A 13,392-nucleotide genomic window follows, 5' to 3' on the forward strand; every position below is an offset into this window, starting at 1 on the left:
CACCCTCAAATAAAAAGGAAAAAATATATTTTGGAAAAGAAAGCAAATCCTTTTTTCAAACCAGAGCCTTGTTACAGTTTTTATAAAATCAGGATGTACTTTTGAAGTTTTCTTTTCTTTTTAACAATCATTTCTAACAGTATAAATGTAATACCACAAATACTATCATGATATATCAATAAAACAGTGTCAAAAAGTTTGGATTGGAAAAGATTGGAAATAGTAATGTTGAAAAATAATGTTATAACTTAGAACTTAGGAAACTCAAATCTAAGGTAAAAAAGAAAAAAAAATGAAAAAAGTGAGAAAATAAAAATTAGTTTAAATAAAAACTGAATCATTTTAATAAATTATATCATATACTATTATACTTTTAATGTTTTCTTTTCAAACAAGAAGATAATCAAACATCAAACCAAAACTGAGTAGTAATCGACAGAGAAAGCATAAAAAACATCCTGACAAATCGATCAAAACATATTACAGATAATGGTTTGCCCACTGTAATGTTACTTTGTTACAAAATACTGAAAATAAATATGATTATCTATACACTACCAGTCAAAAGTTTTGACACACTTCCCCATCAAAGAGAATTTTGTATACTTTTTTTGTTGAATTTAGAGATGTTTTGATTTCAATACTTAAAACTTGACAAATTAAACTTCTAATTAAATTTTCTTTAGTGATTCATTTTTTATAAGTAGCTATGAGACAGTGGAGGGCTGTAAGCACATAAAAAGAGCTTTATTGGTCAATATCCCTCCCATCCAAACCCAAAGATTTATCATCACCCATATTGACTCTTTAACTTTGACCTCTCTTTCTGCCGAGTACAATGTATGCCTTGAAACCGAGACGCCTGTCTGTACTGAACAGAAATAATCAATCTCTCCCTCTGTTTGCCCCACCCTCCCCATCCTACGACAATGAAGTGTGTCTATTCATGACAACTCATCTCCCAGCTGTCTGCACTTGTCTGGCATGTGCCCTATGACATTAGTGAATAGAGCGATGAAGTATTTTCTGGGGTAATGTAACGCTTTGCCCTGATGTGAGGGTTTGGGGTGATGCTCCGACGTGTGCCTGAGCTTGTGTCACCCCATATGAAGCGAGTTTTCCCCCTTATGAATTTCTGAACATTTTTGGCTAGTGGTTTCGAACTGGTTCACCCTTTGGGATATAGCGGTGATTGTGGCTGGAATTACATCATTGAAATTCCAAGATACCAGTGTGGAATTTAAGCTTTTTGGTACCAAAGTTTCCAAGAGAATCCTTTCAGTCGAGAACAATTTACATCTATTCTTTTATCTCACAATCTTCCCCTTTACAGCCCCAGTGTCAAGGTTCACCCACTAAATTGTGCAGCAAAAGTGTGTCCGGATGAAATCACTGACATTCAAGCATGGAAGTTAATGAGCATTGGCAGTTATAGACCAGGATTGGGGGTGTGGGCTCCAATCTTTTATGGCAGCAATTATGTTATACTTTTAGACAAGAAGATAATAAGATTATACAACCAAAACGGAGGCAAATTTATTTAACAAGCATTGTAAATAAAAATTTCAAAAGTTTACATACACTTGATTCTCAATACTGTGTTGTTACCTGAATGATCCACAGCTGTGGGAATTTTCTTTGTTTGTTTTAATGATAATTGTTCATGAGTCCCTTGTTTGTCCTGAAGTTAAACTGCCTGCTGTTCTTCGGAAAAATCTTTCAGGTCCCACAAATTCTTTGGTATTTCAGCATTTTTGTGTATTTGAACCCTTTCCAACAATGACTGTATGATTTTAAAGCCCATCTTTTCATGCATCTTCATTCTTTTCAAAAGTTTTCACCTCCTCGGCTCTTAATGCATTGTTTTTCCTTCTGAAGCATCAGTGAGCAATTGAACCTTCTTTAATAGTTACAGATGAGTCCCTCAGTTGTCCTCAGTGTGAATATTAGTCATTGTTGGAAAGGGTTCAAATACACAAAAATGCTGGAAAACCAAAGAATTTGTGGGACCTGAAGGATTTTTCAGAAAAACAGTGGGCAGTTTACATGTTCAGGACAAACAACTCATGAACAACTATCACTAACCCACAAAAAACAGCTGTGGATCATTCAGATAACAACACAGTATTAAGAATTAAGTGTATGTAAACTTTTGAACAGGGTCATTTTTTATAAATTTAACTATTATTTTCTTTTAATTTTCTTTAACATATTTTATGTTAAATATTTTTTTCAGGTCAGTACTCAATAAATGCATTTGGTATGATCCCTCTTATTTTGGTAAAATAATTAACATTTTTCAGATTCTGCAAGGTGTATGTAAATTTTTGACCTCAACTGTATCTGTATAAACAGCAAACTATTGCATATTGAAGGCTAAATACAACTAACTACACTTAAAAAAATCAGAAATTGCAAGAAAATTTCACAAACAATTACAAAGAAACAGATTAAATATATACATTAAATATAAATTTGATTTTTAAAAAAGTTTAGATTTTTTTCCTCTTGGAAAGAGAAATATTAAGAAATATTAAGTTTTACAATGTAATCTGTCTAATTAAGGAAATATTCTTGTCCTTATATAACTGACAGGAAGCCCTAAAGATCACGGGCGGCCCTGAACAGCATTTATGCATTAGCACTTAATTAAATCAGGTAGTAGGAAGTACTGATTGAAGATCAGATTTCGCTGCCCGCCAGTGAGTTCTGACTTATCCTAGACTAGGTTAACTTGATGATTAGAGGGGCTTAATTTGACTCTGTTGTCACAATACAGATCATACAGATTTGCTGGCTCACTATTGGAAAAGAGTTGATAAAGAAAAAAGGATTTGATCGCAAAAGATCTGAAAGAAAAAGAAAACAAAAGAGAACTGAAAACAGAACTGCCAAAGAAAAGACAGATGTGTATCAGGAGACACAGATTTAGTGGCGAGAGGGAGAAAGCATATGTACAGAAGCGTTTGTGGTCGATAATAGAGATGGAGTTTCTCGGCTGCGATATCAGGTTACTCACACCGACCTTTTGTGAGCGGTATCACGTTTTGCCGCAGAGAACATGCGTGCACGCGAACAACACGCTACATATTCTGCTTTCTTCTCCAGCATGACAAGGCATGTCGCTGTGTGTATTCCCAATAAACATAATGACACAGTCAGGTCTTGCTTACAGGAAATACTTTCCCCCCAACTATCATCTCATTTTAGACTGTTATGACGCAGCTAGTCACCTTCTCACTGAAGAATCAAACAGTCACGATTGTTAAAATAATAACCTGCCTGTGTGTGGCTTTTTTTTCTTCTGATTTTGCGATCACAGGCACACATGATTATAGTAATGCACGCATACAGTCTGTTATGCCATAAAATGTGTTAGAAAGGAGGCTGTGGTTGTCCAGACCTGTTATGCTGTACTGTACGGGATGTTCTGTAACATTATGAATATGCTTTTATTGTCAATGAAAAGCATAGTTAGTGCCATTATCCCAAATACAACTGTGTCTGCACTCGAAGCGATGGAAACCTTAACAATGAATATGAACATGAAACATTGAAAGCAAATCAGAATCCACAGTAAAATTTTAACAGTAAAAGACTAAAAATGCCAGGGTAAAAGGCATTTAGTTGGTTGATAGTAAATTCCTTTTTTATATACGGTGAAAAACTGTAACACATATAATAGAACATTTATGTAATTTTACAGTAAAATGCTGTTAAATGTATCTTTTGTGAGTGAAAAGGAACAAGTCATATCATTTACAGTAGAAAAAAAACGTAAATTGACATTCCCATAATTCCTTGTCTGACCCTTCACATTGGTTTTTATTTAAATAATTGTTTCTTCTAAGTTTTTGTTGTAAGTACAGTACATTAAGGGTGTACATCTTATGTTGTTAGAGTAATGTTCATGGTATATAGTGTTGTGTGCTATTATTTAGCTCAGCTTCTGGAAAAGCTACTTGTGATGAACTGTGGTTAATATCAGTATATTATAAAGGTACAAAACAAGATTTTAATAATTTGATATATTAACATTATATCAGTCAATTAAATTTACTGTAGTTTTTTTTACTGTAAAGTTAATTGCTGAAATCCATTTATGTTGCTACAGTTCTGTTTACAGTAAATTTCTGGCAACCACAGCTTTATATATATATTGCCGCTCAAAAGATTTTTAATGGTTTTAAAGATGTTTCTTATGCTCATCAAGGCTGCATTTATTTGATCAGAAATACAGAAAAAACTGTAATATTGTGAAATATTATTTAAATTAAAAATAACAGTTTTCTATGTGAATATGTTTTAAAATGTCATTTATTCCTGTGATACAAAGCTAAATTTTCTGCATCATTACTCCAGTCTTCAGTGTCACATGATCCTTCAGAAATCATTTTAATATTCTGACTTATTATCAATGTTGAAAACATTTTTTTGGAAACTGTGATACTTTTTTCAGGATTCTTTGATCAATAAACGGTTAAAAAGAACACTGTTTATTTAAAATAGAAAGGTTTTCTAACAATATACACTATTGTTTAAAAGAATGGGGTCAGTAAATTTTATTCTTTCTTTTTTTTGGAAGAAATTAAATCTTTTATTCACCAAGGATGTGTTAAATTAATAAAACAAGTGATAGCATAGATGTACATATTGTTAGAAAAAAAGATTTGTGTTTTGAATAAATGCTGTTCTTTTTAACTTGTTATTCATCAAACAATCCTGAAAAAAAAGAATCACATGTTCCAAAAAAATATTTGGCAGCACAACTTTTTCAAACATTGATAATTCTAATAATAAATCAGCATATTAGAATGATTTCTGAAGGATCATGTGACACTTAAGATTGAAGTAACAGCTGATGAAAATTCAGCTTTGGATCACAGGAATAAATAAATTTATTTTGTAATAACAATTTGCAATATTAGTGGTTTTTTTCTGTATTTTTTGATCAAATAAACGCAGCCTTGATGAGCGTAAGAGACTTAAAACATTACGTCTTACTGATCCCAAACTTTTTTTGAGCGTCAGTGTACAGTATATATACATATAAAATAAATCTTGCATATTTTTCTTTTTGTCTCAAAAGAGTAATACTGCATTTTGTTTTACATTAACTGGATTTTTGAGATCATCAGTTAACTAGCCGTTTATGTCACTGACAAATATATAGTATGAGATGCAAGCTTTGTGATTTTTTTTCTGCCAGTTACTAATGTTAGGACCATTATTCTATCTCAAGTTATAAAAAATGGCAGATAATTGGGGTATTATGTGGTCATAAAGTGAAATGAAACTCCTGTTAAGTGCGTAGGAGGGAATGCAAGGAAAGAAACTGAACATTTTAACCACATATCCAAGAAGATGAAAGCAGTGGGAATGTCCCAGAATGCTGAATAGAAGCAAAATTAGGCCTAGTATTAAACCCATAAAAACCCATACAAAAATAATTGATATTTCATTCATTATCTGTCCCAATCAGTGGCATGTAATGGTGATACGGAACCATTATGTCTTATTCACTGATCATTTTGTGTTTTAAAACATTTGAAGTTAATTTTTGTTCAGATGTGACAAAGTGATTTTTTTAAGTTCAGATGTTTGAGTGGGTGAATTGTTTACTCTGTAAACTAGTCTGGCCTTTTCCACCAGTTTGACCCATTCTGTGTCGTTTTCCCAGAGGCATTGTTAGCAAAAATTAAACTAACTGTTTCTGAGAAAATTAATCCAGTGTTACATATCTGTCAGTGCAAAAGTATGTGAATTATTGATGGTATGCTGTCCTGGCCTAGATGCAACAAAACAGGTCCAACCATGATATTACCACCACCATGTTTCACAGATGGGATAAGGCTCTTCTACTGGAATGCAGTTTTTCTTTCTCCAAACATAATGCTTTTTGTTTAAACCCAAAATTTCTCTTTTAGTCTCATCCTTTCACAAAACATTTCTCCAGTAATCGTCTGGCTTGTCCACATGATTTTTAGTAAACTGCAGACGGGCAGCAATGTTCTTTTTTGGAGAGCAGTGGCTTTCTCCTTGCAACTCTGCCAAGCTCACCATGGTTGTTCAGTGTTCTCCTGATGATGGACTCATGAATATTAACCAAATGTGAGAAAGGCCTTTAGTTGCTTAGAAGTTACCCTGGGTTCCTTTGCAACCTTGCAGACACTTACAAGTCTTGCTTTTGGAGTGATCTTTGTTGGTCGACCACTCCTGGGGAGGGTAACAGTGGTCCTGAATTTCCTCCATTTTTACACAATCTGCCTGACTGTGGCTTTGTGGAAAGTTTTGTAACCTTTTTCAGCCTGATGAGAAAGAATTCTCCTTTGTTCGTGCCATTATTCACTTCAGTGAAGGAAAAAACGATTTGATCCCCTGCTGATTTTGTACATTTGCCCACTGACAAAAAAATGATGATCAGTCTATAATTATATTGATAGGTTTATTTTAATAGTGAGAAACAGAATAACAACAAAAATTCCAGAAAACCACATTTCAAAAAAGTTATAAATTGATTTGTATTTTAATGGGTGAAATAAGTATTTGATCCCCTATCAATCTTCAAGATTTCTGGCTCCCAGGTGTCTTTTATACAGGTAATGAGCTGAGATTAGGAGCACTCTCCTAAAGGGAGCGCTCCTAATCTCAGCTTGTTACCTGTATAAAAGACACCTGTCCACAAAAGCAATCAATCAATCAGATTCCAGACTCTCCACCATGGCCAAGACCAGAGACCTGTCCAAGGATGTCAGGGACAAGATTGTAGACCTACACAAGACTGGAATGGGCTACAAGACAATCGCCAATCAATTTGGTGAGAAGGTGACAACAGTTGGTGCAATTTTTCGCAAATGGAATAAACAAAAAATAACTGTCAATCTCCCTCGTCCTGGGGCTCCATGCAAGATCTTGCCTCGTGGAGTTTCAGTGATAATGAGAACTGTGAAGAATCAGCCCAGAACTACACGGGTGGATCTTGTCAATGATCTCAAGGCAGCGGGGACCATAGAAAACAATTAACACACTACGCCGTGAAGGACTGAAATCCTGCAGTACCCGCAAGGTCCCCTGCTCAAGAAAGCACATGTACAGGCCCATCTGAAGTTTGCCAGTGAACATCTGAATGATTCAGAGGTGAACTGGGTGAAAGTGTTATGGTCAAATGAGACCAAAATCGAGCTCTTTGGCATCAACTCAACTTGCCATATTTGGAGGAGGAGGAATGCTGCCTATGACCCCAAGAACACCATCGCCACTGTCAAACATGGAGGTATTAACATTATGCTTTGGGGGTGTTTTTCTGCTATGGGGACAAGACAACTGCACCGCATCAAATGGACGATGGACTGGGCGAGAACCTTGGTTGAGAACCTCCAATGACAATGACCCAATGACCCAAAACACATGGCCAAAGCAACAAATGCGTGGCCCAAAAAGAAGCAAATTAAGGTCCTGGAGTGGCCTAGCCAGTCTTCAGACCTTAATCCCACAGAAAATCTGTGGAGAGAACTGAAGGTTTGAGCTGCCAAATGTCAGCCTTGGAACTTTAATGACTTGGAGAGAATCTGCAAAGAGGAGTGGGACAAAATGCCTTCTGATATGTGTACAAACCTGGTGGCCAACTACAAGAAACGTCTGAGCTCTGTGATTGCCAACAAGGGTTTTGCCATCAAATAAATAACAAAATACATCATGTTTTGCGAAGGGGTCAAATAGTTATTGCACTTAAAGTGCAAATCAATCTGATTATGTTTTGGGTCATATTTATCCAGAAATCTATGTGTGTGTATATACCCATATATATATATATATATATATATCAAAATTCAAATAACGCTCAACAGTGATGAATGAAAATGATGAACGAGAGTATACAGGTGTAAATGTATGCATATTTCTAAAGAAAATGAACAGATTTCTGATGTTTGTGTAAATAAATTAAAACGATCTGACATTAATTGCAATCTCAAATTGATTAATTAGTAGATTAATTAAATTACTCTAGTTCGATATCATTAACAACAGTCCTGTATTGTCGAACCTGCTTGCGATTTTCGGGAAGCAGTCATGACTAGCTACTTAATTTCTCCAACAATACATTATGCTACTACGGGAAGCGGCGAGTTATGTATAGGAAATGCACCCCAGGTCGATTTATGGACTGTTTACGATCATGAAAGCTAGGTCTCGTTGAGATGATAGCCTGTCACATTGACAAGTAATCAGCCAATCACAGTGACATGGAGGCGCTGCCCTCTCTCATGTGACACTTAGGACTTCCTTCCACTTTTTAATGCCACCGATCATTTGTATTTGTGGGCAGGAACAATATAATACATTAAAGGACAATAAAAAGGAGGAAAAAGGAGCAGGAAGCAGAGCATTAGAAAGGGAAAGACAGAACTGTGTAGATGAGTGAGTTCTATCTTTAAGAAGCAGAGGATAACTGCCCGACTAAAGGTCAACCATGCATGAGAGAGATGTGATGGAGAGATAATGGAAAAGAAAGGAAGCAATACGAAGAGGCAGAGTAGTTACAGAGACATGAGGGTTTGGGTTGGAGGGAGATTGTTTCTTGACAAAGAACATCTCTGTCCATGATGGTGTCTGGTGTCCCTTACCCAATGATTCACTGTGTGTGTGTGAGTGTGAGTGTGAGTGTGTGTGTGTGTGTGTGTGTGTGTGTGTGTGCTTATGGTCTGGCATAATATTCAGAGACTGCACAAGGAAAAGAGAGTGGATGTGAATTGAAAAATTGAATTTCGACTTATGTACCTGCAAACACAATTCAAACCTTAAAAGACACGTAAATATTGTTTTCAAGGTAATTACTAGTGGTTTCTGTTAAGGTCAGTGATTTAAACAAACTCATAAAAATCCCATATTCTTATACTAAAAGAGGGACCTGAAACTAGAGATCGATATACAGTATTATAGAGACTGTAAAAATCACATTGATTTTAAACAGCAACTCATAAACTGTTAAAGACAGGCCTACTGTGAGCTATGAAGCTGCTAACTGATGGCATGTTTCGTATGTTTTGGTTTTGCTTAAGCTATCAGTCTAATATTTCATCGTATTTTTTTTAAATAACCATGTTTAACAGTGCAGATCCTGGTGAGAAACTACATTACCCATGATTCTTCAGAGAAATCTCAACCAATCATATAATTCAAACAAGCAAATTGTGTATAGACAAAGTGTGTATAGACCATTTTCAATAATACATTGTCTTTCTGTGAACTAAATGAGGTCTACGCTTCAAACAGAAAGATATAAGAACATAGATTTCTCTTTCCATTTTGTCCTGAACAGTTAAATTGCCTTCTGTTCTTCAGAAAAAGTCTTCAGGTTTCACAATTTCTTTGGTTTCTCATAATTTTTGTGTATTTCCTTTCCAACAATGACTGAATTAAACTGTATGCATTGAGATCCATCTTTTCACACTGAAGACAACTGAGGGACTCATATGCAACTATTACAGAAGGTTCAAATTCTCACTGATGCTCTAGGTCTCGAAGAAAAAAAAAAATGCATTAAGAGCCAGGGGTGTAAACTTTTGAACAGAATAAAGATGTGTCAATTTTTCTTATTTTGCCTAAATATATTTTTTAGTACGGCCCCTTTATAAGCAACAAATACGTACATGTTTACCAGAAGACAAATTAAGTTAAATTTACCCTGATCTTCAAATTCGAATGTTTTCAACCCCCGGCTCTTAATGCATTGTGTTTTCTTCTGGAGCATCAGTGAGCGTTTGAACCTTCTGTAATAGTTGCATATGAGTCCCTCAGTTGTCCTCAGTGTGAAAAGATCGATCTTTAAATCATAAAGTCATTGTTCAGGCCAGGGTTCAAATACATAAAAATGCTGAAAAACCAAAGAATTTGTAGGACATGAAAGATATTTCTGAAGAACAGCGGGCAGTTTAACTGTTTAGGACAAACAAGAGACTCGTGAGACTCTTGTGACTCACCTCATAGTTGGTTGATTTGGTTCTTGGATTATAACTCTTTAACAAAGACCTTTTAAAAATTCATATGGAAAAAAATTTATAGGAAAAATACTTCTGGAATGTGCTAAAATCAAACAAACTCCTAGAACAACCTATAAACACCAATGCCTGAACAACCATCCTGAACACTCTGGTAACTGCACAATGTCTCAAGATGTTAAAAATATTTTAGCAACACCCTGGCAACCACTGTGGTTGTGACTTTTGCATGCACAACAACACCAACATTCATTCACATTCATTAAACACCATTTCTTTAAATCGCTTGTAAAAACTAGCATTTAAATTGTCACATTCATCCAACAGTACTGTTTCCGAAATTTGCCCTGCTTGTGTTTCATGACTGAGTAAATTATTAAAGCGTGCCACAAACTAGCTCACATGCCCAAAATTCCCTCCAAAATGCTTCATGCTGCAGTACTTTGATCAATAAATCCATACTCAACATTCCCTGGAGCGTGGCCCTTCCCCAAACCAAACCCCCAATGACCCCCCCATCCCACTACAGCCAGAATATCTGATGATCTTCAATGTGTCTGTCCATCTGTCTATGGTATAACTTACACCACCCATTCACACACACACATTCAGTAGCCCGGGGCAATGCCTGTCCTACTTGGGCTGAGTTTCTACCTCTCCAATCTAATCACTGTCTCCTGCACTAGCTGAGTGTCCATTAGGTTTGACTCAGGACAAAGCCTGTTTATTACGGCCCCCAATTGAATCAAAGATAATCCAATCAAAAGAATCATTTTTTAGCTTGCTGGCGAACAGAGTTCATAGGGCCAAGACAAAGCAGTCTCAGTACTAATGTGCTTTTACTCAATTTTACAAAATTCTTTTGTGGCTTCTTTTGTGTCTTTTACTAATGACTATGGATGGAATTTGGTAACATTTTCCACAATTTTTTTTCAACACACTTCACAAATTATCCAAAATATTCGGTAATCAAACATGTAGGTGTGAGAACTTTTTGAACATTTTCCAGTTCTATGGAAATTTGCTTAGATTCCATGTCAAGATCTGCTAATGTCTTAATTAACTTAAAAAAAGTGTCATTTATTCAGCTGCATTTTGTTTGTTTTTTCCTTATATGATCTTGTGGAATTTTCAGAATTTTAAAACTATTTGTATCCATAGACATTGCCATAGAAATGTATTCTTCATGTGTTTCACAAATGGTTATGCGGCTCCTTTTAAATAACAACTGCATGATTTGTTATGCATTTTTAACTTGCTTTAGAAATCTCTCATGCCAGTTCACATAACAGCTTAGTAGCAACTAACATATTTTCTAAACTGTCTTTTCTTTGTCTTTGTCCCTTTCCTCCAACAGATGTAGATCCTCTTAACAGCTCAACCCTTCCTTCTCCTCTTCCATATGTTACATCTTCTTTTCCTTCTTTTTCTTCTCCCTCTTATTCTTCTTCTCCTGCTCCATCAGTTGTCTCGTATACAGACAAGTCTCCTCCTGACAGTCCTACGGAGAGCGTGACCACGGCTGACCCTGGCCTGAAGAGAATCCATGGGCTGAGCGACAACCTCATTCCCATCTACACCTCCATATTGGCTGCAGTGTTGCTGGGCCTGGTGGCCTTCATCATCTTTAAACGGTGAGAATGACTGGAATTATTCTCTCCCTGAGCTGCTCACAAAGCATAGTACATCTATCTAGGGTTTAGTTCAGCTATTTTTATAAAGCTAGGAAAGTAAATATGCTTCTAGGCTGTTCTTCCATCTGATCCATCACGAGTACATTGTTTATTATGTGGAGTAAAACAGAGACACTGATCTTTGATCAGATTAAAAACATTTATGACTTTCATTTCTGATTTGATGAAGCACATTCAAGGCCTAAAGCAAATCTGGTATATTCAAGACGGCACATGCAAATAATAACTACATGTTTTTGCAGACTGATTAATTTTCTGAGCAGACACAGATGGAGGAAGTGGACAAAAAGGGTCATAAAATATTAAAATCACAGCTGGAGGGTGTTATATTGACCTGCTTTGGTTCCTTCAGGGTGTGAACGTCCTGCTGCTTTGAAATCATTGTTTGTTTGAGTGGTCCAATATCTCCATTTCTGACTCAAACTTTGGGGTGTGTTTGGGCGGGACAAGCTTGTCTGAACAATGGCAGGGGGCGGAAGGGTGGCGCAGAAATATCACACTTCAATTTTAGGTTAGAAATGAATACTGATGTTCACTTTGATGTCTTTCAGGTGGAACAGTTGTAAGCAGAACAAGCAAGGAGCCAATAACAGAGCGTGCAGTGCAAACCCCAGTCAGACTCCTTCTCCTGAGGGAGAGAAACTCCACAGTGACAGCGGCATCTCAGTGGACAGTCAGAGCTTACAGGAGGGCCAGGGGCCTCCACATACAGGTACAAACCCTTAGATCAACATATATGATATCACATGAGTAGATGTGAGATATAGCTGTATATTGGCATTGCTGTGATTTGGCCATAGCCACAAGGCAGCAGGTTGAGTGCTGTAGGTATTTGTATATGTAGGTATGTGATATTGCGTTTATACAACAGTTCAGCAGTACAAGTGTGTAAATACATAAGAAACAACAACGGAGTGTCTTTAAAAACACTCTTTTGTGCAGAACTACTTCCTTCTGCCACGGATTCAAATCTCAGTTTGACGGTTGAACAGCTGAGGCCAAGCCCAAGCCCCATTACTAATTCCAAAATGTCACTTTAGAACTAGCAACGAAGAACCATTAAGTTGCTTCATTGAAAGCTTATTGTATTACTGCATTAAAAGCTTGCTGCATTATATAGAGTTTCATGAGAGAGAGACGGACTGAGCGATCGTGATTACCTGCATCTGATACAGCATTTATTCCTCAGATCAATCCCATATTCACAATTAGTGAATGTCCACTGAGGAAAGCATCATCTTTGTCATAACGTTAATATCCTTTCATCTGTTAAGGGTGATTTCTGAAGGCAGCACTGCTCAGTGCATTTTTTAGCTGCGTTAAGCTGAAAATAAATTCCGTTTGTCGCCATTTAAAGGTGGAACAATGTACAGATCTGGCCATTTAAAATGCGCGCGGGAAGTAAAGTGGTCTCGCGTGACGCCGGTGTATTCCAAGGGAACACGGAAAATACAATGACATAGGAAAGACATGATCAGTAGGGGGCAGTCATGTAAAGCACTGAACTGAAGCGGCAGCAAACATCGCTCTAAGCCCGAATGACTCGTTTGTACGGTGACCTGGAGAGGACATCTTCTTCGGACATTATTCGTTTATATTCGTTAATTTTCCTATCATTTCGATCTCTTTTAACATTCAGAATCGAAATGATAAATGCTGACATGCCATTAAAGCTTTGATTAAGCTACATGGCTGAGATT

At 36.4% G+C, this 13,392-nt stretch overlaps 1 protein-coding gene across 1 annotated transcript in view; it reads left to right on the forward strand.

The window, feature by feature from the left end:
• ngfrb (nerve growth factor receptor b) overlaps positions 1-13,392 on the forward strand; it is a 51,967-nt gene that overhangs the window by 27,456 nt on the left and 11,119 nt on the right. The window contains exons 4-5 of the mRNA XM_073828704.1: positions 11,356-11,632; positions 12,244-12,404. Coding sequence (XP_073684805.1) covers positions 11,356-11,632; positions 12,244-12,404 — 438 coding nt within the window. The remainder of the gene's footprint in view (positions 1-11,355; positions 11,633-12,243; positions 12,405-13,392) is intronic.

The sequence above is a fragment of the Garra rufa genome, chromosome 22 (assembly GCF_049309525.1).
Source record: "Garra rufa chromosome 22, GarRuf1.0, whole genome shotgun sequence".
NCBI classification, from domain to species: Eukaryota; Metazoa; Chordata; class Actinopteri; order Cypriniformes; family Cyprinidae; genus Garra; species Garra rufa.